The 23,469-nt window shown below is 40.5% G+C and overlaps 1 protein-coding gene across 1 annotated transcript in view; it reads left to right on the top strand.

Moving 5' to 3' along the window:
* LOC132817642 (parathyroid hormone 2 receptor-like) overlaps positions 1-9,936 on the top strand; it is a 73,108-nt gene extending 63,172 nt beyond the window's left edge. Inside the window, exons 11-12 of the mRNA XM_060828142.1 lie at positions 4,249-4,290; positions 9,565-9,936. Coding sequence (XP_060684125.1) covers positions 4,249-4,290; positions 9,565-9,936 — 414 coding nt within the window. The remainder of the gene's footprint in view (positions 1-4,248; positions 4,291-9,564) is intronic.
* The last annotated feature ends 13,533 nt before the right edge of the window (positions 9,937-23,469 follow it).

The following is a 23,469-nucleotide window of genomic DNA, read 5'->3' as shown; positions in this document are numbered from 1 at the left end:
GCTACTGTTTGACTACAGATGTGAATAAGAATTAAATTCAATTCAAATCTGTGTTAATTCTAATACAAAGCATCTAAGTATATTATATACTGGAAAGCCTTCCTGCCATTTATGTGTATAAATGTGAAAGTACATTCAGACAATATTGTACTGATTTGCATTTCCAATTATAGCTCATAGGATCATGATTCTTAGGGCAAAAGAAATTTTCAGCATTTTTCAAAACTCATTTTTTCAAAAAGCTATTACTTCTTTCAACACTAAACATGTAGATTCCAGAAGTTGCTTGATGGCAGAGGTATAATGAATGTAAACCGCATGACCTTAAGATATAGAAGCAGAATTAGGCCATTCAGCCCATTGATTCTGCGCAACCATTCGATCTTGACTGATCTTTTTCTCAACCCCATGCTCCTGGCTTCTCCTGTAACCTTCAACTCCTTGACTAATTGGTTTTGCCACTATTACTAACAAAAACCCAGATCTATAAAGTTATCACATGGGTATTCCCATTAGTTGACCGGGAGAAAAACGACCAAGACAAAATAAATAATGTCTTTTAACATTTTTGTTGATTGGAAAATTGCAGAAAGAAAAAACAAGATGTTTGACTGTCTGGATCATTTGTAGCTGGGGGAGGAGGTAGTTAGTGAACGAGGGAGAGCGTTTGGAGGGATAGGAAGTAATGAAATTGAAAACTCCAGTGATATGTACAACCAGACTTATCAATCCAGTCCAAATATCCAAATTTGGGCGGCACGGTGGCACAGTGGTTAGCACTGCTGCCTCACAGCGCCTGAGACCCGGGTTCAATTCCCAACTCAGGTGACCGACTGTGTGGAGTTTGCACATTCTCCCCGTGTCTGCGTGGGTTTCCTCCCACAGTCCAAAGATGTGCGGGTCAGGTGAATTGGCCATGCTAAATTGCCCGTAGTGTTAGGTAAGGGGTAAATGTAGGGGTATGGGTGGGTTGCGCTTCGGCGGGTCGGTGTGGACTTGTTGGGCCGAAGGGCCTGTTTCCACACTGTAAATCTAATCTAAGTCTAATCTAATCTAATCTAATCTAATCATGTCCACCATACCATTCCTCATCCTCCTGTTTTGAAAATGGATCGTCAAAACTCTGGAACCCTACCTTTCGTGGTTTACAAAGTTATAAATGACACAACACCAGGTTATAGTCTAATAGGTTTATTTGGAAGCTCTAGCTTTCGGAGCGCTACTCCTTCATCGGATAGTTGTGGGACAGTGCACCGAAAGCTAGTGCTTCCAAATAAACCTGTTGGACTATAACCTAGTGTTATGTAATTTTTATCTTTGTCCACCCCAATCCAACACTGGCTCCTCCAAATCTTTGCTGGTTTAAGCAGACGAAGGAATTTCAGATGCACATTAATGAACTGGTTTTCAATTGGAAGTGTATGATTTTCAGGATTGTGTTTTGAGATGGAACCCACTCTTTTTCCTGAAAGTGAAACAGATGTCAAGCAAGTCTAATCTTACCTTTGGGGTATCGCAGTAGACCCAACCTCACTGTCCCGCAAGACAAGTCAAAGACATATTGAAATGCAACGGTTTAGTTTTTCCTGGCTTTGCAACTTCTTCACTTGGGTGAGAAAGTCAGAGTAGATTAACAACTGGAGCCAGCAACTGAAATAACAGTGCAGGACACCATTAGACAATAATAGATTTTAAGAGAGTCTGGCACATCAGGCAGATGACCTCCTCATTTCCTCAAAAGAGCATTCTTTTTGAGCAAATAGTGTGCGTTTGCCATGTACGCTGCTGGCGCATCTGAAATTGATGCAGTACTATGCTATAGATGTACCCACTCCCAAGACATTCACATGCACTATTTTCTACTGCCACAAGCCTGCTGTTTCCTCCTCTGCACTGAGGTACTAACTCTAAGACAAGAAATGGCTGGTTGGCCCTGTGCAGTGAATTGTGTAATTGATGAGATGCAAACATATTCAAATTGGACTGATGGTGAGAATTTGATCTTTGCATGTAAGGAGGGATGGAGTTTTTTTCAACAGGGAAGATCTGGTGTTTGGATTCTTACCCTATTAAGTCACAATGCTCACCATTGTCCTAGCCTCCCTGGGGAGAAAATATGTCCAAAGTCTTCCTGATGGGATAAAAATTGACTTAAGACAACACGGTTCAATCAGAAAAATTATTTACAGTAGGGATCAGGAAATTACATCTGACATTGATGAGGTGCTAACAGAGAGCAATGTGATCTTTCAGCAAATGTGGCTAAATGATAAAAATAGCCATCATACAGGAAGGGAGAAGATAAAATATTTTATTTTCATTATGTCATCTCAAAATGTTGTTTTTGTTCAACACATACTGATATTAAGAAATATTTAAAAATATGCAACTTCCTTTGAAAGTATTAGTCATATATATTTTGATTGTGTTTACACTAGAAACAAATGCGAAATCTTCCAAATCTCAGATGTTGATATTTGATAAGTCATGCTGTATTTTGGGAATTTATATCAGTATATCACTTTATATTATAATGTATAAATTTTTTTAATTAAATGGAGAGGGTATAATATATTTTAACATCTGGAATTTGATTATATTGTCTCCACGACTGCCCTCACAGTTAGGAAGGTGAAAATAAAATTAGTACAACCAAAGCTGCTTGCATTTGTACACGGTGGCTGTACTGAGACCCAACAAGAATTAAATGTATTGGCAGACAAAAGCTCTGTACATGGATGTTGATTGTTGCTATCATGGAAAATGTCAGTGAAAATTATATATGCTGCTTTTGAGACATGTAAAGTCATCATTTGTCACAGAAATGGGAGATATACAGTAAGTAGAAAGTATTGTTCCTGGACTGTACTACATTAGAGAAAAGACTGCAGAAACATACCCAGTATTCTGTTCAGATTGCTTTATCTAGTCTGAATATATCAGTTAATAATCTAATTTTATGTTCAAATATGCTATTTGTTTCACCCAACATGGACAAATGACTTACTCTGTGTATTATTCTGTAGCAATCTTATAAATGTGCTCATGATTACAAACAGGGGAAATTTTCCCTTTATGTCCTGTATACCAAACTAAATTCATAATTTTGGAGCCTTGAGACATGCTCTGAACAGGCCATAGAGATTGAGGAGGAGAAAGTGAGGACTGCAGATGCTGGAGATCAGAGCTGAAAATGTGTTGCTGGAAAAACGCAGCAGGTCAGGCAGCATCCAAGGAGCAGGAGAGTCGACATTTCGGGCATGAGCCCTTCTTCAGGAATGAACCCTTCCTGAAGAAGGGCTCATGCCCGAAATGTCGACTCTCCTGCTCCTTGGATAGAGATTGAGCAACCTTTAGTTCAGATTTCCCAGGAATATGTTTGCAATCCACTGCCTCACATTCACCAGAAATGTGGCATTTGGAATTGGAGTAGATCATTTGCTCCTTGACCTTGTTATTCCATTCAATTACATTATGCCTTATTGGATGCCCTTTCTTGTGTCTATTTTTCCAAAAATTAATTCATTCAGAAAATTTGTGAATATTATACAAACATTTCAACTTGAGGATTTACAAGCAAATTTCAAAAGTAGAATTGTAGCAGCCTTCATATTTGGGAAATATATCCCAAATCAGATATGCACTGGATACCCTTGTCTAAAAGCAGGTAGAGAATGACAATTGTCCTAGCTTTCACAGTATCTTAGGAGGACAAAATTCTGAAGTTCCACTGGAGTGAGAAACAATTCCTGATTTTGCTCCTGAAAGTACTCCTTCTAATTTTCGGGTTTATTTCTCCCTATCCACATTAATGCAAATGATTAGGGTTTATTCCTTAAATAAATAATGCTTGAGCAGGAGGATCTAATAAGAAAAAAGCCTTAGTTGAAGCCTTTTTTGCAGAGCATTCCAGAATTGATAGTTTGCTACTTCAATTGTCAAATAAGAAAGTGCACCAGTTTAAATTTATCTGTTTTCTCGATGTTCTCATGCAAAAATTTCTGCAATTCCCATTTGATAGAAATTTTCGATCAGTAGAAAGACAAAAAGTACCAAAGGGCATAGCATTTTATTGTCTTGCGAAAATATAAAACTATCATAATACCAAAGCAATGACTGTGCATAGTTCAAATTTCCATACGACTTGTTTTAAAATTGGATTTTTAAATTACTTTGCTGTTTTAATTTCTGATTGCCTTATCCATGTCACACATTTTGTATCTTTCCAAATATATCTGTTCCTTTCAGGGATTCTTTGTTGCGATTATCTACTGTTTCTGCAATGGAGAGGTAAGCCATTCTTCTACTTTGAAAAACTACCAACCAAGATTGAATTGCTCATATATTTTACAGCAGAAATTCTTAGTTTCCCCACACCTACGCTTACAATGGAACCATCAAAGGTTCAACTTGCCTGACAATGTGCTTGAGCTTCACAAAACAGTCAGAAGAATAAGACCATCTTGTTCTAGCTTTTATCAATTTGAAGTGACATTCCAGGGGATATTTGGCATAAATAGAACAGAAAGTTAGGAAGTTGCAACACAATGCCTGAAGTTACAGAGAGGCATATTTAAGGACTGGAATATTTGAAAATTGCTGTGTGCAAGAATCCAGGAAATGGGTTTCATGAACTGCAGGGATGAGAGTAGAGAGTGAGAATGAAAGCTGAGGTGCACAACAAAGCTCAAGGCTGGTTTAAAAGTACTAAAGATATTTAAGACAGGAGTTAAAATGAAATCAGCGAAGAGATTGCAACTCATGGTGGCTTGAAACCAAAGCTGCAGAAAGGCTGAAAGATATGCCTTATTAAATCTCAACTGCAGAAACTTTACTGCTAAAGTAATTCAAATGATCACAAAATGGCTAAGGATCATTTGGTCTTCCATCTAGGAAGTGTCTTGCACCTTTCATTTAATCGTTTCCAAGGATTTCGGATTATTGCCTCACGTTCTATGCAAAAAGTATGTGGATCACTGTGTGAGGAACCATTCTAAAACTAACTTCTTATGTTTATAATCAGTTCCAACTATCGTGATTTGACCTGAAATATATTCTGTACTTAAAATGCTATATACATTTATAAGAATAAAATTATCCTTTTTCTGGAATTTAATGAGACACAAATAAACCTGAAGCTCGAAAGGGCAAAGGCTTTACCTACCATAAAAGACAGCCTTTGGCAGCAGTAGAGGTACAAGACAACAGAAAACAATTTAAAAAAACATATAAAATGCAAGAAAATCCCCGTAGATTCTGGTAAATTGAAATGATACAAAGAATATCAAAGCATGGCAGTAAGAAAAGAGCTATAATTATGGAAAATGTAAAGAAATGCACAAGGGATATCAAAATCAATACCAAAGGTGACAATTATATGAAGTCAAATAGGATGTTCAAGAGCAACATGATCCCCTTGGAAGCTGGCAACAGTGAGATTAGTCCGAATCATCTGATCTAAATCAGAAACCCTACTTCTGACACCGACCAGACAAAATGTACTTACTTACCTCACTACAAATTCTCCATAAGCACTGTCTGTCTTCCTGAGTATTTCTAGTACTTCATTTTTGTTTCAGATTTTCATAATTTGTCTCAGTAACACATGTCTGTGTTTGTATTCAGTGGAGTTTTAAAAGTCAAGATGTGATTTGATTGAAGTTTTTGAGACATTAAGGAATACAGATTGGGGTGCCTGGAGAATATCCCTCTCTGTTGCTTGGGAAAATTTAGCTGGAGCATTCTGCCATTTTATGAGTGAAGTTTAGAACCTCCCCTGAAATTGTAAAACACTATTGATACTGAAAATATGAAATTAAGGCAAAATGCTTGAAAACCCCAGCAGGTCAGGCAGTACCAATGGACAGAGAGGCACAGTTAATGTTTCAAGTCAAGAACCTTTTTGCAGTTATATGAAGTTAGGTCAGAGATCTACAATAAACTCATTAAATGGCAGAAGGGGCTAAATAGGTTAAGAGTTCCATTCCTGTTCCTATGTACATTTTATTATCTTACACAGCTGTTAAGTTGCTGAGTTATTAACTTTAAGTCTATTTCTCAGGCAACTCCTTTCAATTCTGGAAGCCTACAATTTTCCTGTCTTTTTCTCCTAACTGAATCTGATAATCATGGGATGAGTCCAGTGGCTCTTCTCTGAGTTGGTCACAATATTCATCTCCTTGGTCACTGTGTCCAATGTATGGTTTACCCAGAGTATGGCACTGTTTCAGCGTGACTTCTGCAGAACTCTCTATTGTATGTACAAATTCAGCATAATCTGTGACTCCACCATGATTAGACAGTTTGAATTTTGAAAGTATCTAAACCTCAAGATTTTAAAAAATATATTATTAGCTCATTCGCCGCCAGTCATGAAGTCTTTACATTTTTCTTTTGTCTGCTGCTACACGTCATGCTCTGCCCATGTCTTTCTCACTTTGTAGGTATTGAATAATGCAGTGCATCCCAATTCAAATGTCCTTCACAGATTTGTATTATAGGTGAATTTAATCAAAGAACAAAGAACAATACATCACAGGAACAGGCCCTTCAGCCCACCAAGCCTGTGCCGATTCCTTATCCTTATTTGGCCCCACTACTTATTCCCATAGGCCATTTCTATCCCTCTGTTTGCCTCTCATTCATGTCTGTAAGATATGCCTTAAACATTGCTAATGTGCCTGCTTCCACCACCTCTGCTGATAGTGCATTCCAGGCACCCACCACCCTCTGTGATAAATTTTCCCTGCACTTCTCCCTTAAACTTTACTCCACACACCTTAAACCTGTGCCTTCTTGTAGTTGACCTTTCCACCCTAGGAAAAAAAGGCCTCAGATTATCCACTCTATCCATGCCTCTCATGATTTTGTAGAAAGCCATCAGGTCACCCCTCAGCCTCTGTCTTTCCAGGGAAAACAATCTAAGTTTATCCACTCTCTTCTCAAACCTAAAACCCTCCAGACCAGGCAACATCCTGGTAAACCTCTGCACTCTCTCCAAAACATCCACATCCTTCTGGTAGTGTGACAACCAGAACTACACACAATATTCAAAGTGTGGTCTCAATGAAGTTTTACACAAGTGTAACATAACTTGCCAATTTTTTATATTTTATGCCCCAGACGATAAGGCAAGTTTTCTATCTTGACTGGCTTATTCACCAGTGTTACCACTTTCATGGATCTGTGGACCTGTATGCCCAGATACCTGTCAATGAGCCTGAATGTTCTGCATTTCTGCATAATTCTGTATAATTCTGTTCTGTATAATTTGCATCTGAATTTAATCTCCCAAAGCGCATTACCTTGCATTTGTCCGGATTAAACTTCATTTATCATTTCTCTGCCAAAATCTGCAATCTATCTATATCCTACTGTGTCCTTCTCACTATCTGCAACTCCACCAATTTTTGTGTCATCTCCAAACTTACTAACCAGGCCACCTATATTTTCCTCCAGATTATTTATACATTTTACAAGCAACAAAGGTCCCGGCACTGAACCCTGTTGTACTGGGCACTGATCTCCTTTCCGAAAAGTACCTTTCCAGCACTATCCTCTGTTTTCTATCACCAAGCCAGTTCTGTATCCATCAAACCAGCATACGCCAGATCCCATGAGACTCTAACTTTTGTACCAGCCTACCATGAGGTCCCTTGTCAACTGCCTTACTAAAGTCATTTAGACAATATCCACTGCCCTTTCCGCATCAATCATTCTTGTCAACTCCTCAAACAATTCGTCCAAGTTGATGACATATGTCTTTCCCCACACAAACCTAGGGATAGGTGCCACCTAGGTTTGCTGCCTATCACTAACAAGTCCATTCTTTTCCAAATGTGAATAAATCCTGTCTATCAGTGCCTTCTCCAACAGCTTCCCCACCACTGACGTAAGGCTAACCAGCCTATGGCTGCCTGGATTATCTCTGTTTCCCTTCTTAAACAGAGGAATAAAATTGGCATTCTCCAGTCCTCTGGAATTTTGCCCGAGGGCAAAGAGGATACAAAGGTATCTGCTAAAGCCCCAGCTATTTCTTGCCTTGCCTCCCACACTATCCAGGGATAGATCCTATCTGGCCTGGTGTCTTGTCTACCTTAATGACTTCAAGACACCTAATTCTTCCTCCTTCATTATGTTGACCTGCCTGCAAATTTTCAGACACCTATCTCTAATCTCAACATCCCTCATGTCCCTTTCTTTGGTGAATACCAGCATAAAGTATTCATTAAGGATCTCACCCATTTCCTCTAGCTCCGCACACAACCTCCCTGCTTTATCCTCGAGTGGCCTACTCTTTCCCTAGCTACTCTCTTTCTCTGAACATACATACAAAATGCCTTAGAGTTCTCCTTAACATTGCTGGCCAAGGAAATTTCATGGCTCCTGTTAATCCTCTTAACTCCCCATTTGAGATCCTTCCTACTTTCTCTTTATTCTTCAAGGATTAAATCTGTTTTTAGTTGCCCAGACATTAGGTATGCTTTTGTTTTGACTGTGTTGATGATTTCCCCTGTTATCCAAGGTACCCGAGTCCTGCCATTCCTGATTTTCATTTTCACAGGAACATGCCTGTCCTGAATGCTAATCAACTGGTCTTTAAAAGATTCCCACATGTCAGATATGGATTAGCCTCAAATAGCTACTCCCAATCCACATTCTCCAATTCTCACCTAATTTAGTTATAGTTGGCCTTCCCTCAAGTTAACACCTTCATCAGAAGTCCTCTCTCATCCTTATTCATAAGTAACAAAAAATGTACGGAATTACGATTGCCATTCTGAAAATGCTCCCCCATTGAAACTTTGATCACCTGGCAGGCCTCATTATCAATATCAAGTCCAGTATGGCCCCCTCTCTCGTTGAACTATCCTCATGCCGTTTCAAAAACTCCTCCTGGACACACCTAACAAATTGTTCCTCATCCAAACCCACAGCACTAAGGGTGTGTGTGTGTGTGTGTGTGTGTGTGTGTGTGTGTGTGTGTGTGTGTGTGTGTGTGTGTGTGTGTGTGTGTGTGTGTGTGTGTAATGTCAGCCACCACAAAAATCCTGTTATTTTCACATCTTTTCAGAATCTGACTACGTGGTTCTTCCTCTATCTCCCGCTTGCAGATGGAAGGTTTGTAGTACAATCCCAGCATTGGGAATGCACCCTTCCTATTCCTGTGCTCTACCCATAATGCTTCACTGCATGATCTCTCCAGGGTGTCATCCTCAGCACTACTGTGATATGCTCCTAATCACTAATGCAGATCTCCACCTCTTTTGCTTCCAAAATGGATTAAGTTTCTGAACCCAGATCCTGGATATAAATTGAAATCAGTACAAGTACAAATAACTTGTGTAATGATTCTGTGATGCATTCATCTCAATGTTACCACATAACTGCATTATAAAAATCAACATTCTTACAACTGTATCCAGATTATTGAAAGCTTTTTGTGCCTTTTATAGAGACTTTGAAGTTTTTCCAAATTACTATGATTGAAGGCTCCCATGTGCAATTAAAAAGTAGGAATTGATTTGGTTTTAATATTATTGAATATTATCTATTTAACTAAAGGTTCAAACTGAAATCAAAAAGACATGGACAAGGTGGCACCTTTCACTAGACTGGAATGGGAAGGCGAGCTGTGGGACTTACCGATATGCCTCAGCATTAACCAACTTGACCAACAGTACCGCCAGTCAGGCACAGGTCAATGCACGCACATCGTTATTAACTCGAAAATTTCTTAAGAATGAGGTTAAACAGGAAAACAGCCATCTGACTCTACCTGGGTATGTAAGAAGCAACTCTGATCCTGAGAGCTTACAGCCATCTATTCCTGAAGAACTCAATGAAAATGAGGAAAACCTTGATGATGTAATTTATCTTAAAGAATCATCAAAGGCTGTGCTCGAGGCAAACATTGAACATGAAGAAGCAGTTTAAAAGGACAATAAGGCTATAATGAAGTGAACATTTGCTCCATTGAAATTCTTGTGCAAGAAATCTGTGTTCTTTGTGATGAAACAAAAGACTCGGATCCCAGGAACTTTGCATTCTAGCACCGCCACACTGTTCATTTATTTTTATTCACCTATGAAAACTCTGTGGTCTATTAAGAATGTCAATACATATTGATTACTGTACAGTTCAAATTGTGTCTAATTAATATCTTGCCATACTGTATCTGACACGAACTGGGCTGCTTCTGTTTTGTGTGGGAGACCAAAGTTAGATTTTAAGTTCCAGCCCTTTCTCCTGTATTTTGTAAAAAAAACACCGATCCAAAGGCAATGAGTTTGGATCCTGCTGGAAATACAAATGCAGCTTCTTCATGAGAGCATTCTCTGGTTGAGAAAGAGATATTTTCATCTGAGAATTCCTAAGAAGTAAATGTTACAAAATAACGTCAGCATGCAGTCCTTTTTCTGTTGGTATCATCTGCCGGATGTGCTCAAAATTTTCGCTGCATCTTTCATGGGGGGTAACTCGAGGATTCATGGGGGTTGGTATGAGGTTTGCATTTGCTGCAACTTGGGGTTTGCAGCACCAATGGCTTGATTTGCTAATTTAAAGGCAGACTCTGCCAGAAGCTAAGGCTGCTTGACAGGCCGCCTAATGCAGCTAAACATCTCTCTTTTCATCCCCATCTCATCTGTGACCTTAGATGAGCTGGAAAATGAACCATCTTTGACCCCTGGGCTAATTGCAATTTGTTTCTGCTCACATGACCCACCAGATTTTGATTCCTAAGCCTATTTGGATCATAGGTGCAGGTAGTTGAAGTAGAGCAAGTGTCTGTTTTAACTTGCCCCATTTTATATCATTCCATTTTACGATGGGGTCAGATTTTGCTGGAACTGTCAAGAATTTTATTCCAGTGATGGTCTAATACAGGAGCACATGACTAGGTTTTCACCTTTCGCATTGGCCTCTCCCACATTTGCACATCGACCCTCCTTCCCCTCACTGATCCGTCCTCTCTCCCCTGCTGATGCTTGCTCTGTCTCACTGTCTCCTCTCCTCCCTTCTATCCTCCAACCAACTGACCCACCCTCTTACCAGCCATCCCGTATGACAGTCTCTTTCACCACCAACCCACACAGCCTCATTCCCTGGTCATTCAAACCCCCCTTAACTTTACCAGCTGCTGCTGATGTTCTCTCTAGGCACCTTTTTCAGTCAGCAATTTACCTCTACCCCGCAGCCCCGCAAAACTATAAACTGGTATCGCTCTGAAGATGCTCTTCCTGCCCCTTGCTGCTCATCTCCCAAGCTAACACTCACAGCGAAGTTTCAGGAGAGGGAAGAGCTGAGAATGGGCCTGGAGGGTTGTTGGTGCAAAGTGGGCTGCAATTGCTGTTTCTTTTTTGCTGAGCACAATCAGGAATGAATGAGAGGGTCAGCGTGTGAGGCAGATAGAAAGTATGTAGAACAAATTGGTATATTTCCTTTTATACTTTTAAGTTTTAAAAACAAAAATCATCTTCAAAGAATTCAGCCATGTGAAATATTTCAACTTACAGGCTATACTATGTTTTTCTGATTAGAAAGATCCTACAGACCTCACTTTAGCTTGTAAATTAGTTATGATGAAAAAATTGGATTCACTTAAAGTTGCGCCTTTCAGGCAGACTATAATCTTTGATAGGGACGTACTCTGTCTGAGCATCATTATCATGTGGCACAGGATCTCCATCTTCAGTTGCATTCTCGCATCCTCCTTGGGCTGCCACGGAAGGCAGTCCTTGAGTTTCTGAAAGCAGGAACTCAGAAGCGAGGTGAGATGGGGTAGAAAACAAGAGGTCTGAAGGTCACCTCACAAGAGGTCTAATGGGATAGAAATTTGTTTGGAGTTGAGACAAGTTACCAGACAGGAGAATGCTACCATCCTCCAAGTTGTCCGTGACGTCAGATTCCACCAGCCCTATCACAGTCAACCCAAGAAGCGAAGAGCTCAGATGATATGGGCATCGTTGTATCCAACTGCTTTTCTTCCAGTCTTGATCATTAAGAGACATTTGAAGGCAGAATGTCAGTGGTTGTGTGGTGCTGTGTTGGGTGATGCCCCTGTCTTAGCTGAATACTCAGATATATACATAGAAATAGTGAGAGTGAGTTTTTAGAAGATTTGTGGCTCAAGTTGAGGTTCTGGATGTAGGTTTTCTCACTGAGCTGGAAGATTAGTTTTTCAGATGTTTCGTCACCATACTAGGTAACATGAGGAAGGACACCACTTCAAATGGGACAACACCTAGGACAAACCAAATGAAGACACATAGGAAAATTCTTAGAAGCATGGCATTCCAACCAGAACTCTCTCAACAAATATATTGACTTGGATCTCATTTACCACCCCCTGAGAAAAAGAACAGGAAATGACATCACCATAGGAAATGATGTCACCACTGGAAATAACATCACAAACCCAAAGACACCCTAACACATAGATAGAAAGCAGACTACACCACCAGTGCTTCACCCAGAGGCTCACTGAAGATGTTACATAGTTTGGAGACAAAACATCTGAAAACGAACTTTCCAGTCAGCAAGCAAACCTACATCAGGAGAAATAGTGAAAATTGGCTCTAGGGCTGGTAACCATCAGCAAAGCTTTGGAATAGTCTAGAACTGCCAAAGCATGGCTGTTTGTATCAGCAGCTGATCTGTGTCAGACAATGTTATCAAGATAGAAGCAGAAAGTCATGTTAATGGTCCAGGTGTGTGGTTGGTACCTCATTGTATGGTCAAATATGACACAAATTTTGCAAACCAAAGTTTGGTTCAGCCGTAGACAGCTGCCATGGAAAAGGCTAAAAAATTAAGCTCATGGTGGGGACCAAGACAATGCCTTCAGTCTTCACAATATTTAATTTCAGGAAATTTCTGCTCATCCACTTATCGAGCATCAGAATGAGAATTCACAGATAGTAGAGTAGTTGAGAGATAGGAGCAAGGCAAAGCTGTTGTGTGGTTACTTATATGCAAAAGCTATGCCATGTTATCAAATGTCATCACCAATGGGTACCTTGCAGATGAGAAACAGAAGTGGGCTGAAGATCGATCATTGGCTGGAAGATTGAGAAGAAAAGGCATGCAGTTAATCCTCTGGTTAGAACTGGATAGATAGGAATGGAGCCAGGTGACAGCAGTACGATCCAGCTGGAAGACTTAAGGAAGTGAAGGGATATCAGGACAAAAGGGTAACACAGTATTTGTTTTGTAGAAAAAACACAGAAGTTGCTGGAAACGCTCAGCAGGTTTGGCAGCATCTGTGAAGAGAAACCAGTTAATGTTTTGGGTCCTGTGACCCTTCCTCAGAGAAAGTTGTAGTAATTGATCTGTCAGCAGAATGAACTGTGTTAGAATTGTGAAATGTGATTGAGGGAAGTTTAATAACTCAAATCCCAACAAGTGCACTGAGCAGGAAGCTATGTGAGAGAACAGGAGAGGAGAGTTGGAACTGCTGCTTGTGAAAAGGCAACACATGTTCTCAATGACCCTTAGTAGTAAAAGAATAACAGAGAAAAGACAGTAGCTGGCAGTCCAGAATTAAAGGCCGAGGTCTCACAGTGTGCTGAAACTGATAGGGGACAGAGGGCCCAGACTGGAGTATCATTGAATTGTGAGTGCAGATCATCATGACATCCAGACATGATGGAGAAATATACATCATTCGAGGAGAATGAATCATTGAGCAATAATGTCAAGCTGTGACACACTCCCTGACCCAGGAACTCAAAAAGTATCCTATCTTTCCAATCAATCCCATTCTGCAGAAATTCTTCCCTTTTGGAAAAGGATCTCCCCATTTGTGACTTAATCCAAAATGAATACACAAGTATCTTTGGCATTACTAAAAACTAGACCACTGATAGTGGCTCTTGTCCTCTCACTAAGGCACTCATTACTTGCCCTGCCTAAAGTGCAAGACCATCAGCTCTAGGTTCCCACTGACTTATCCTTTTAACCCTCCAGTAAGCCTTCACTTCCTACTTCAGTTCTTCTATACAGTTCACATTTAGTACTACCATCCCAAACCTTTGCTGTCTTCTCCACAAACATCTCTTTGCCATTCTCCTCACTATGGCACCAATATATTTTCATTCTCATTGTCCTGAAACTTCATCCAAATATCCCCTCTCCTGTTTTCTCTGTCTGCTCAACCTGCATCATTGTTTTTTTTAAACGTCTCTCTAGATACAATTATCTTAACACACTTGGTTTACAATCACTGATAATGGTTCTTCAAATCACTTGAATACTGTTGTCAAATGTGTCCCTCTGCCTGCCAGAAATCCTTATATATCCATGCCCTGAAAGAAAGCTCTCCAACATATCCCATCAGCAACAGCGCCATTTGTTCAATTAATGTGCTCTACATTAGATTTGTTTCTGCTGACAACGATGTTATTTCCATTAAATCCCTATTGATCTTTATTCATTCCTGCCATGTCACCACTTTGATATTAAATTCTATGAATTCAAATCTGAGATCTGAAAGTTTGAGCATATCAGCCATTTGATGGCCTTATCACTCACCACTCAATCTGATTTGGCTACTTAAATGAGTATTGTTACTCCTTCTTAACAGGTAATTCTTCAGGACCATTTTATACAGTGAGAAGAATCTCAAAGATTTCCATCACAAACCATACAGTGTCCCTATCTTTTCATCTATTTCTTCAACACAAAATTGAATAGCTCATGTAGTTTCCATCTCCAAAACTGAAATTTCTTTATAGAGTCAGAGAGTCACAGAGATATACAGCACAGAAACATACCCTTTGGCCGGACTCATCTGTGCAGACTAGATATCCCAACCCAATCTAGTCCCACCAGCCAGCACCCAACCCATATCACTCCAAACCCTTCCTATTCATATACCTATTCAGATGCCTTTTAAATGTTGCAATTGTACCAGCCTCCACCACTTCCTCTGGCAGCTCATTTCATACACGTACCACCCTCTGCGTGAAAAAGTTGCCCCTTAAGTCTTTTTTATATCTTTCCTCTCTCACCCTAAGATAATGCTATCTAGTTCTGGACTCCCCAACCCAGGGAAGAGACTTTGTCTATTTATCCTATCCGTACCTCTCATGATTTTATAGAACTCTATAAGGTCACTCCTCAGCCTCCGACACTCCAGGGAAAACAGCCCTGGCCTATTCAACCTCTCACTATAGCTCAAATCTTTTCTGAACCCTTACAAGTTTCACAACATCCTTCTGATAGAATTGCATGCAATATTTAGTGGGCGGCACGGTGGCACAGTGGTTAGCACTGCTGTCTCACAGCACCTGAGACCTGGGTTCAATTCCCGACTCAGACGACTGACTGTGTGGAGTTTGCACGTTCTCTCCATGTCTGCGTGGGTTTCCTCCAGGTGTTCCGGTTTCCTCCCACAGTCCAAAGATGTGCGGGTCAGGTGAATTGGCCATGCTAAATTGCCCGTAGTTTTAGATTAGATTAGACTTAGATTAGACTTACAGTGTGGAAACAGGCCCTTCGGCCCAACAAGTCCACACCGACCCGCCGAAGCGCAACCCACCCATACCCCTACGTATACCCCTTACCTAACACTACGGGCAATTTAGCACGGCCAATTCACCTGACCCACACATCTTTGGACTGTGGGAGGAAACCAGAGCACCCGGAGGAAACCCACGCAGACACAGGGAGAATGTGCAAACTCCACACAGTCAGTCGCCTGAGGCGGGAATTGAACCCAGGTCCCTGGCGCTGTGAGGCAGCAGTGCTAACCACTGTGCCACCGTGCTGCCCTCGTGTTAGGTAAGAGGTAAATGTATGGGTACGGGTGGGTTGCGCTTCGGCGGGTCGGTGTGGACTTGTTGGGCCGAAGGGCCTGTTTCCACACTGTAAGTAATCTAATCTAATCTATTCCAAAAGTGACCTAACCAATATCCTATACAGCTGCAAATGACCTCCCAATTCTTGTACTCAATACTCTGACCAAGAGAGGAAAGCATAACAAACGCCTTCTTCATGATTCTATCTCCCTGCAACTCCACTTTCAAGGAGCAATGAACCTGCATTCCAAGGTCTCTTTGATCAGCAACACTCCCTCGGACCTTATCACTAAGTGTATAAGTCCTGCTAAGACTTGCTTTCTCAAAATGCAGTACTTCGCATTTATCTGAATTAAACTCCATCTGCCACTTCACAGCCCATTGGCCCATCTGATCACGATCCCATTGTAATCTAGAGTAACCTTCCTCATTGTCCACTACACCTCCAATTTTGGTGTCATCAGCAAACTTACTAACTGTACCTCTTATGCTCTCATCCAAAGCATTTATATAAATGATGAAAAGTAGTGGACCCAGCACCTATCCTTCTGGTACTCCACTGGTCACAGGCTTCCAGTCTGAAAAACAACCCTCCATCACCACCCTCTGTCAGAGGGTTTGTGCCAGTTCTGTACTGAAATGGCTAGTTCTCCCTGTATTCCATGAGATCTAATCTTGCTAACTAGTCTCCCATGAGGAACCTTGTTGAATGCCTTACTGAAGTCCATAAAAAAATCACATCCACCGTTCTGCCCTCATCAATCCTCTTTGTTACTTCTTCAAACAACTCAATCAAATTTGTGAGGCATGATTTCCCACACACAAAGCCATGTTGATTATCCGTATCATTCCTTCCTTTCCAAATATATGTACATCTTGTCCCTCAGGATTCCCTCCAACAAATTGCCCACCACCGACATCAGGCTTACTGGTCGATAGTTCCCTGGCATGTCCTTACCACCCTTTTTAGCCAACCTCCAGTCTTCTGGCACCTCACCTGTGACTATCGATGATATAAATATCTCAGCAAGGGACCCAGCAAACACTTCTCTTGCTTCCCACAGAGTTCTAGGGTACATCTGATCAGGCCCTGGGGGTTTATCCACTTATATCCGTTTCTAGACATCCAGCACTTCCTTCTCTGTAATATGGACATTTTTCAAGATGTCACCATCTATTTCCCTACTTTCTATACCTTCCATGTCCTTTTCCACAGTAAACACTGATGCAAAATACTCGTTTAATATCTACCCCATCTCTTGCGGTTCCACACAAAGGCTGTGTTGCAGTATGAAGCCAACAATATTTTGCAGCACTTCCTTATAGATTTTAAGATACAACAATCACTTTCATTACACCATTTGTAATTCAACTCTAAATTACTCCAATTTGGCCAAGTGAACAGTAGCATTATTAGCTATTCTCATGCATTTAAAATTACAATTGCCATCTGCTATTCCCACTTTAAACTCCCTCATCCTTTCCAACACCATCTTGTCCGCAAAATTCTAATCGTCTCTAAAAACAAAAACACTTTGACTTCCAACTTTATCTCTTTTTCTCCAGCTCCACTTTATAGGTCAATAACAGCAGCTACATGGGGATACCACGAACTTCAAGTTCCCTTCCAGCTCACATACCACATTGACATGGAAGTAAATGACCATTCTTTTATTGTCATTGACTCAAAATCTCAGAATGCCTACTAACAGCAGTATGGGTGTAGCTTCAACACAAACAGTATCAGTCCAAAGTCAAAAGTCATACAGCACTAGGTTAGAGTCCAACAGGTTTCTTTGAAATCACAAGATTTCGGAGGCTGCTCCTCCATCAGGTGAAGTGACTTCACTTGACGAAGTAGCTGTGCACCGAAAGCTTATGATTTCCAATAAACCTGTTGGACTCTAACTTGCTGTTATGTAACTTCTGACTTCCCCACCCTAGCCCAATACCAGCACCCCCACATCATGAAACCAATCCAAATATGCGTTTACCCCCACCTTAAGTAATTCGGAATGGGAGTAAAATATTTTCTTTGTACGTTATATGTGTTTATGAAATCAATTCCATAGCAATATGTTGCTTGAAATATTAGGCCTTGTCAGTGAAGAGGCAGCAATATATATAAATGTGAGAGTAATTATTTCCTGTAAAGCGGAAGACAATCAATATGATTTTAGTTCACCATTCCCTTAAGATCATATTTAATGTTGATTCCTAACTATTCTGGAAACATGTTGTTAGACCATGGCAGAAAGTATGAATGTTTCTAAGAAAATGTTAGGTAGGAACAGCAGGGCTTTGCACCAGCAACAATGGGAAAATAGGATGGCATTTGCTAAGAAACCATTGCGTGTGTACCTTCAGCTATTTAGGCTCTGTGCTCTAGAGTTCATTCTTTAAAGCCCTCTATCTCTTTTTATTTCTTTAAGATGTTGCTTAAACCTACATCTTTGATCAAGTTGTTGGTCACCTGTCCAATGATCTCCTGATATGGCTGTGTGTCAAATTTTGTTTGATAATACTCCTGTGAATGGGCTCATGTCTCATCAAAGGTTCTATAAGAGGTTGCTATAATATTAAAACCTTGTTGCTGCTATAGCCTGTCCAAAGGCATGAGGTGCTGTTAAAGTTGGAGATTTGTAGGAGTGCACCTTCTGAATAGTGAAATCACTGGTGATGCTGGGGTCGGATATTGCTTCTTGTGATTAGGAAATAAATCAATTATTCTTTTGGATACTTTTATGTTTCGTGCCTTGTGATGACTTTAGTAAGTACAGGAAAACATGCCATCCTGTATCTGCTTTGAGTTTTGTAGATCAGGCAGAGGAATGGTACTGGCAAATGTTATAAAGTAGTATTGCGCAAGTCATAATTTTACCATATACAACTCGTTCTTCTCACTTAGCTCCTTCAGAAAAGGTTCTGCTATTGTCATCCTTGCCCCAGGAGGACAACCATTTGTACTTTTACAACCATGTGTTAAAATAATACACATCCAGTCTCTTAACAGAAGACAACCCAGATATTGCGAGGTTGTAATACTTAATCCAGGTAGACAATTCTTTATCCGAAATTCCAAAATCTGACATTCCTTTTCCTGAAGTTTTTTTCTCATTAACAAGGTTGTTTGGCATGCAAACATTTAGCGCAACTTCACACCCACTCAACTCACATCGCTCAGACGTTACATAATGGCATGGCCCAGCACTGGCAGGTGGCAATTCTGTCTCAGTGCTCATAGTCATCACAGGTAGGTGTGCTGTTTGGTAATTTAAAAAAAATTTTTACTATGAAAATGTCATTTAATCCTTTATCCAAAAAATTCTGAAATCCAACAGCTGGTCCTGGAGGTTTCGGATAAAGGATTGTCTACCTGTAAAAGGTATGGAGTAATAATTAAAACCAAGGTTAGAACCATAAGTAAAGGAGAAAAATAACAAGGCATAACAATTTCAAGAGAGCCAAAGTCCCCTCACCCATCTCTCCTCATGTTTGGATGGGTCCACTCCAATTTCCTCCCACAGTCCAATGATGTGCAGGTTAGATGGATTGGCCATGCTAAACTGCCCATGATGTCCAAGGATATGCAGGCTAGGGGATCATTGATGGGAAATGCAGGGTTACAGGGATAGGGTAAGGTGGGTGGGTCTGGGTGGGATGCTCTTCAGAGGGTCCATCTGGACTTGATGAGCTGGATGGCCTGCTTCCAATTTGTAGCGATTCTATGATCTTGACTGCCCTCCTGATTGTAGCTGCTTGACACAGCCATCCTAGTGTGCATCAGTATGAGCCTCCTTGTCAGAGACTGACGCTATCCCAAAGTCGTCAGCATCTCAATGGTCTGTCTAGGATCGGAGAGTTACAAGCAATTATATTGCATGAAAACTCTTGGAAGCAGGTCATCCTTCCACCATTACAACTGGACACCAGTCAATTAATAGCTTGAAGACCCTAAAATATGGTCATGTCTGACAAAGGCAGATTCCCCTGAAATCTCAGCCAATGTGTGAAGCCATTGTACCCCCCCCCAAAAAAAAAAGTTGGAGTTCCGAAGAAGGTGACTGAGGTTGTTAAAGTTTCTGAAGTAAGGTCGTGAAGAGGTTTGATAAAACCTACAATTTCCACTAACAGCTATTACTGGTCAGTCTATTTAGACATGTTATAAGACCAGAAGATATAAGAGCAGAAATTAGGCCATTCAGCCCCGCAAAATTGCCCCACCATTCAATCAAGGGCTGATAAATTTCTCAAACCCAATCTCCCACTTTGTCCCCATAACCCTTCATCCCCTTGATAAACAAGAACCTATCTATTTCTTTCTTAAATATACTCAATGACCTGGCCTCCACAGCCTTCTGTGGAAAGGAATTCCACAGATTCACCACCCTCTGGCTGAAGACGTTTCTCCTTATCTCTGTTCTTAAAGGTCTTCCCTTTATTCTAAGGCTGTGCCCTTGAGCCCTAGTCTCTCCTCCCAATAAGAACATCTTTCCAACATTTACTCTATCCAGGCCATTCAGTAATATGTATGCTTCAATTAGATCCCCCTTCATCCTTCTAAACTCCATCAAGTATAGACCCAGAGTCCTCAAATGTTCCTCATATGTTAAGCTTTTCATTCTGGGGACCATTCTCATGAAGCTCCTCTGAGCATGCTCCAGGGCCAGTACATCCTTCCTGAGATATGGAGCCCAAAACTGCATGCAATACTCCAAATATGGTCTGATCAGAGCCTTGTAGAGCCTCAGAGGTACATCTTTGCTTTTATATCCAAGTTGTCTCAAAGTAAATGCCATAATTACATTTACTTTCCTAACTACTGACTCAACCTACAAGTTTACATTGAGAGAATCCCGGACTACAACTCCTAATCTCTTTGTACTTCAGGCTTTTGAATTTTCTCCCATTTAAAAAAATACTCCATTCTATTACTCTATTCTTCCTACCAAAGTGCATGACCTTGCACTTTCCCACATTGTTCCCCATCTGCCACTTCTTGGCCCACTGTCCAAATCCTTCTGCAGCCTCTTGCCTCCTTACTGCTATCTGTCCCTCTACCTATCTTTGTATCAACTGCAAACATAGTCAGAATACCCTCAGTTCCTTCATCGAGATCATGAATGTATAAAATGAAAAGTTGTGGTCCCAACACTGAGCTTTGTGGAACACTGCTTGTCCCCAGCTGCCGTCCTGAGAAAGACCCTTTTATCCCCACTCTTGGTTTTCTGCCAGGCAGCCAAGTTTCTATCCATGCTAGCACCTTGCCTCCTGCACCATGAACCCTTATGCTGCTCAGTAGCCTCCTTTGTGGCACCTTGTCAATGGCCATCTTGAAGTCCAGATAGATAACATCCATTAACTCTTCTGGGTGTAACCTGCTTGTTACTTCCACAAAGAATTCTAGCAGATTTGTCAGGCATGACCTGTCCTTGATGAAACCATGCTGACTTTGCCTTATTTTCCCAAACACTTCTAAGTATTCAGAAATCTCATCCTTCACAATGGATTCCAGGATCTTACCCACAACTGAGGTTAGGCTAAACAGTCTGTAATTTTCCATCTTTTGCCTTGCTCCCTTTTTAGACAGGGGTGTCACATTAGCGATTTTCCAGTCCTCTGGTTCCCTGATTCTAGCAATTCCTGAAAGATCATCACTAATGCCTCCACTATCTCTTTAGCCATCTCTCTTAGAATTCTGGAGTGTAGTCTATCTGGTCCAGGTGATTTATCCACCTTCAGGCCATCCAGTTTTTCTAGCACCTTCTCCTTGCAGATGGCCACCATACGCAGTTCTGCCCCCTCACTCTGTTGAATGTTTGGGATATTACTCTTGTCTTCCACTGTGAAGACTGATGAAAAGTAATTATTCAGTTCCTCATCCATTCCTTGTTCCCCATTACTATTTCTCCAGCATAATTTTCCATTGGTCCAATGTCCACTTTTGCCTCTCTTTTGCCTTTGTATATCTAAAGAAATTCTTAGAGTCTTCCTTTATATTACTGGCTAGTTTACCCTCATATTTAATCTTCTCCCTGATTATTTCTTTTTTTGTTGCCTTCTGTTGGTCTTTATGAGCTTCCAAATCTTCTAGTTTCTCACTGTCCTTTGCCACATTATATGCTTTCTCTTTTGCTTTTATGCTATTCCTGACTTTCCTTGACAGACATGTGTACCTCATCTTCCTGTATCATGCTTCTTTTTTCTCAGGCTAAATCTCTGCTGTGCCTCCTGAATTACTCCCATAAACTCCTGCTAGCACTGTTCCACTCTCCTGCTTGGCTCCTCTCTCAATTCTACCCAGCTCCTCCCTTATGCCTCTGTGGTTGCCTTTATTCAGCTGTAATACCAATCCTATCTTCTCCTTCTCACATTCAGAGTAAATTCAATCATATTACGATTACTGTCTCCTAAGGGTGTTATGACACACCTTTGGAACAAGTGGGACTTGAAATTGGCCTTCTGGCTCAGAGGGAGGGAAGTTTAAATAGATATATATACCTGTACTGTCTTTATTCGCACCTTGCGTAATTCATTTAATCCAATATCTTTATCACTTTGCCTGACACCTCTGCAAGCAATGAGTTTCCGTAAAGATACATGAGCAGATTAATACCTTTGAAATAAGACGATGAAAGATCAAACTTCACTTCTTTAGACAGAAGATGATTTTAAAAATGCTGAAATAAATGAGAAAGCATATTAATTAAGTGCCTCTGCATACTTGAGAATCTGGACGTAGTTTTGCTCACTGAGCTGAGCGGTCCCAGGTCAACAAGCAACCCTACATCCAGAACCTCAACCTGAGCTACAAATCTTCCCAAAACTTGCTAATACTTGAGAATTATTTAGAAAATGATATTAGGACTGACAAGTTAATTCTTTGGGTAACAATCAGGTCTTAAACTGACATATATCTGTCAAATTACTAGTATTATGCAAGTAATGCATTTATAGAGTATTTACTAATGAGCAATTATGTATCTTTTCAGCTGCCTGAGCAATGTGTTAAACCAAGCAAGGGTGAAAGAGCTCGGTACCACTTCAGAGTCTAATTAAATGGCTGTGTCAAGAACAATGCATGGATTTCAACACAAAACAACCACTTCCACATTAGAAAGGGAAACACAAAGAAGAGATACTAATTGTCAAAGACGATGATTTATGCAGATCCACCTAAAAGTGTTAGGACTGTGATCTATCTTATATGAACAATAACTGTTTACATTTACATGATGATTAAGTTTAGGAACAAAAGTAGATCATCCAGCTCATCGAGTCTATTCTGTTATTCAATGATATCACATCTGATTTGATCATTCTCAACTCCACCATCCTGCTTTTTTCCTATAACCCATAATTCCCTTAAAATTAAATGATTAATTAAAAGTAGTTACAAATCTAGTTGTCTCCACATTGGCTATACTTAACAACCAAACCTCTACGGTTCACATTAAAGAATTCGGTAAATGCACTCTCCTCAGAAAGAAGTTCCTCCTCATCTGTGTCTTTTATTAACACCCCCATACTATGAGATTCTGACCTCTGATCCTTTACTCTCCCACAGAGGGAAATAACCTCTTCACATTTTTGATAGGGGATGGCATTACTGCTGTACTTAGGGAAGTTATCCCTGGGAATACATAAGGGAAGTTATTTGGGTGGAACT

Source organism: Hemiscyllium ocellatum, chromosome 7, assembly GCF_020745735.1.
Source record: "Hemiscyllium ocellatum isolate sHemOce1 chromosome 7, sHemOce1.pat.X.cur, whole genome shotgun sequence".
Lineage (NCBI taxonomy): Eukaryota > Metazoa > Chordata > Chondrichthyes > Orectolobiformes > Hemiscylliidae > Hemiscyllium > Hemiscyllium ocellatum.
Note: the sequence above shows the minus strand (reverse complement) of the source record. Positions and strands in the feature narration are given on the sequence as shown.